Raw genomic sequence first — 4,465 nt, forward strand, 5'->3', positions numbered from 1 at the left:
AGACTTCAGGATATAGGACAACCACAACCCAAGTTTCGGCTGTTTTCTTAAGACTTATGAGATGGCATAGACTGTCCTACTAAAGTTTGGTGTCGTGTTCCAATATCTGCCAAAGTTTGCAGTTCCAATTATCTATTGAATCAACTGATTTTGTCATTTTATAACTATTAGCTAATAATGCTGTGGTATATATACTTCATTGTGCATTATTTTCATCTCTAGGTAGCATCATGTTGATCGTTAGGGCATGTTTGTCAAATATCAAAATCAATAAATAGCAAAAAAAATTATTTTCACATAGGAAGAATAACATGAGGGTCAGCAAACAAACACCGGTAAATACTAAATATAGTTTCGACATTTAGCTCCAAGTTGCTAGCGTTTATAGAACGCTAGTAAACCAGCTTTTTTCTGTAGACACGTAACATTCAACTGGGCGAGAATGCATGAATTGCCACTTTAATTATTGGCCTTGGAAAAATAGTACTACATAATGTATTATTTGAGCAGTATATGATCAAGAAATAAGACCATGACGATGAACAACAAGAATCAGGTGGCGACATTGTCGCTGGGGTTGGAGCAGGGGATGGTGCAGGAGTTGGAGCACAATCTGCAGGATCCCTAATCCTGTAAGTATGCTTCCAGAAGATCGATCGGTCAAAGATAGAAGTTTAATTAATTGAATATATATAGACGGGCAAATTATGAAATGGCCGACCTGGAAATGGAAACCTTGACTCTTATTAATGAAGGCAAGAACGGTTCAAGTCTTGCTCGCGTGATCTAGACTTGGTACCTATATCAATTACTCAAATTTAATATTTACATTCAAGTATTGATTAACTATAAAATTTAATATTAAAAATCTTCCTTAATTAATGTGGGCGCTTTTGATCAGTACTACGTATAAACTAAAACTTACGGGATCTTCGTCTCTCTCTTGGAAAAAATCCTCCGTTTCTCTCTCCATAAAATCCTAACAGACCAGATCGACCGACGGGGGTGGGAGCTTCAGCTCCTTGTCTCTGTTTTTTTTTTTTTTTTTTTTTTTTTTTTCCTTTTGTTTTGGGTTTTTGTGGGTTTTTAGGTAAATTAAGGAGGGGAGTTCTGGCGGGACCGTTTCTAGCCACTGAACGTCAACACGCAACCCACCAGAGCGTTGTCCAGTTGCCGATCTTCAAGACCATCGAACGCGGTGCCAGAAGGGAGGGAGTGTAGCCCACACGTGCCGGACGGAGCCTTGGACAGACCCAGAGAGTGGCTGTCACGTGCCACCGAGGAGCCACCTGTTGGCTCAAAACCTGGCTCTTCTGGGTCCTAAGACTCCGGGTGACCATCGATCGACCGTCGGACCCCCTCTAAGAGTGGTTGCGTTGCATGCACCACTGGTTTGTTTTTTTTCTTCCATCTATTTTATTAGCTTTTCTAGCTTTTGTCCGTTCGTCGGTCAATGTTTTTCTGGGTTTTGTTTTGTTTTCTTGTTGTAAACTGAGCGGGTGATGGGGTTTTTTGACCGGACACAACCTAGGGCTCATGCTGTGGAGAAAGGCAGTCGGTGTTACGGCCAAACTCTAATGGAAGTTCTGTGGTCCGCACGCGAGCTGGGTACTCGTGCTGTGTTTGGGCTCCTGATGCCGTCGTCTGGGGTGGGTGTGCCGCCGGGCCCTCGCCGCTGCTTGGTTTTGTTGGTGTTTGGTTGTATGATAGTGTAGTTTTTATGTTATTTTGTTTGTAATAAATTAGGAGTATGCTTTTGGACTTAGTGTCCAAAGCTGTGATGTCCCTTAATCCACCTTCTTAGAAGGTTGAAGGGGCTAGTTATTCTGTTTTATACAGAGTGTTTTCTCTCTTTAGAGAGGTTTAGAAGTTAAGACAATGTCCGCTATTTCGTGTGCGGGGATATTCCAGAGCAGATGCGTAGGTTGGCTTATAGTTGAGATTTTTCTGTATTAATAAATCACATTTGTAACTCGTTATGATGAATGGATTCACATTTAAAAAAAAAAAAAAAAAAAACAAGAACTCATGAAGCATTAATTAGGGTCCAGGAAAAGGTAATTATACCGAAAAGAATGAATGAATGGCATGCATATATGGTCTATATGGTATCTGATCTCGTGCCCAATTATATATATATATAGTTAGCTGGTTAATTAAAACTAATTATATCGTTATAACGATCAATATCCTTTAAACTGGCTGTACGTACGCATTCATGAATTAAAAGAATACGTACTAAACGAATGCAGAAACTAATTAATTATGATTTCCATATGTTTAATAGCGCGCGTGTACATAGTTCTCTTTCTTAATTAATAACCCTATTAATTAGTAGTCCAACAAAATGGTAGTCAAACCCTATATATTGAATGATGATAAGCTTATTTAATTATATAAAGCAGTACTCATATATGTGTGGTCCTACGTACACATGAGAGCAAAGTAGACCGATTCTGCTTTCCAACTTTTCCACACTGCGTTGCGTTTCAACAGAATGGTCCATTAATTGGTCGCGTCGTCGCAGGCGCTCCACCCTCAACTCTGACTTTTCAACCTGAACCTAACTGGCTAGCTAGCTAGGCCCATTTAAACAGTCCAAGACGAGTTGTACGTACGTTGCTCATCATTTTTGCGTTATTATATATAGTGCAGATGGATCCCTCGTATTGTCATCGAAGGAATACCTACAGACATACATACAGCACACATTGAAGAGCTATTCTCAACGGCATACAACATATATAAAGCATATATTGGTTTAATTAGAGTGTGAGAAAGAGAGAATGGACAAGCTTATGAGTGTTGTGGTTATATTTTTTGGCGTTGTTGCTGCGGTGTTTTTTACAATGTGCAGAAGCACAAACGGTACATGTGGTGGGAGATAGCATTGGTTGAACCGATCTAACAGGTGATGCTTCTTCATATCAAACTTGGGCCGCCAATAAGCTATTCGTGGTTGGTGATATCCTATGTCAGATTCCCACCTTTGCATGCTTTCCTTTTTCAGTTCCATTGTCGTCTTTTCCTTTCCTCTATCAAATCATGAACATTAATTCTCCAAATTACCATAATTACTTCAACTTTTTATTTTATTTTATTTTTATTTTTTATGAAGAGTTAGGGCCACATGTTCAAGAGTGACCCATTCCCAGATTTATTAAGAAATACTCTCACTTACGGCGGATGAATACCAAAATTACATAATAAGCAAGAAAGATAGAAAAAATTTACATGTCTAAAAAGAAAATCCTCACCACAAATAAGAAAAAACCTTTAAGCAATAAAAATGAACAACACCCTGACCTCTAATCCACTTAATGACCTCTCACATAAGGCAAGGACAATTTATCCATGCGAATTAAACCTTTTAGAAATTTTGGAACATGTGACAAAGATTGCCAAACCAAAGTTGAACCTTGAGCTCCCATTTTAGCTAAAAAATCAGCTGATGCATTTCCTTCTTGATAAACATGCTTAATAACAAAATCCCTACTTTCGTACAGTCTCATAGCCTCCTCCCAGAAATCTTTCAAATACCAAACTCCACAATGCTTCTTCTGAACCCAAGATATTCAAATCAAGGAATCAAACTCAATGTACCATAATTTCTTTAAGTTCACATGTTTTTATCTCTAAATATTTAAAGACAATCTAATTAACCATTTAAAGTAGTGAATAACACCAAATGTCTTATCATTTTATTTTGATCCTCTGTCATTAATAATATCATATTTTTATAGTGTTCAACTTCATCACCAATGTGCATGATGTTCTTCAAGTGCCGAAAGAATCCTATGATAGTTGCAGCTCGTCTAATCCCATCAGTGACACCTTCACCATTGGTCTTGTCAACATAACCCTATCCACTACTGGTACCCATTACTATATCTGCACTTTTGGTCGGCATTGCCTTTTAGGCCAAAAGTTATCTGTTATTGTCTTGAGCTTTCTAGGTGGTGTCCCACCTACGAGTACGAGTACTCCACCTTCCACCCTAATAACTCCTACCACACCATCTCCGATATCAGGGACCCCTGTTGGTTGCGCTCCAACTCCTGCATCATCCCTTACTCCAACTCCAGGGACAATGTCGCCACCTAATTCTTCATCGTCTGGTGTCTTTGCTAGTTTATTCATTTTCTTGTTGTCCATTACCATGGGCTTCCTTTTCTAAGGAATAAGGGTGGAATTTAGAGACGATAATACACTAATACGTACTGTGATGTTAGAATTTTATTCGCTTATTTTTTTATGTTGTTTATTCTCTTGTGATTGAATTTTGCATTAAAGCGTATTGTTTAAGCAATATATGATTAATAAAGTGATTATTACGAAGCAATTGGAAGTCCATAATGGCGTTCCCAAAAGATTTTCATTTTCCTTTATTGTTGACAGAAAGTTTGGGGGAAAAAGATAATGGGTCTCTGACTCTCTTGAAATCTTATAAAATTGTAAAATTTCT

The 4,465-nt window shown here is 38.3% G+C and overlaps 1 protein-coding gene across 1 annotated transcript; it reads left to right on the forward strand.

Annotated features, from left to right (window-relative positions):
• Positions 1–1,502: 1,502 nt before the first annotated feature.
• On the forward strand, positions 1,503–4,177 carry LOC122278560 (blue copper protein-like). The gene is made up of 3 exons (XM_043088738.1): positions 1,503–1,701; positions 2,912–2,974; positions 3,744–4,177. Exons 1-3 carry the CDS (start codon positions 1,503–1,505, stop codon positions 4,175–4,177), a joined length of 696 nt encoding a protein of 231 aa, XP_042944672.1.
• Positions 4,178–4,465: the final 288 nt, after the last annotated feature.

Source organism: Carya illinoinensis, chromosome 10 (assembly GCF_018687715.1).
Source record: "Carya illinoinensis cultivar Pawnee chromosome 10, C.illinoinensisPawnee_v1, whole genome shotgun sequence".
Taxonomy (NCBI): Eukaryota; Viridiplantae; Streptophyta; class Magnoliopsida; order Fagales; family Juglandaceae; genus Carya; species Carya illinoinensis.

Coding starts and splice junctions, on each gene's coding strand:
- LOC122278560 (XM_043088738.1), top strand. CDS start 1,503: ATGGGGTTTTTTGACCGGACACAACCTAGGGCTCATGCTGTGGAGAAA. Junction 1,702..2,911: donor GGTTTTGTTGGTGTTTGGTT/GTATGATAGTGT, acceptor CCGATCTAACAG/GTGATGCTTCTTCATATCAA. Junction 2,975..3,743: donor CGTGGTTGGTGATATCCTAT/GTCAGATTCCCA, acceptor ATATTTTTATAG/TGTTCAACTTCATCACCAAT.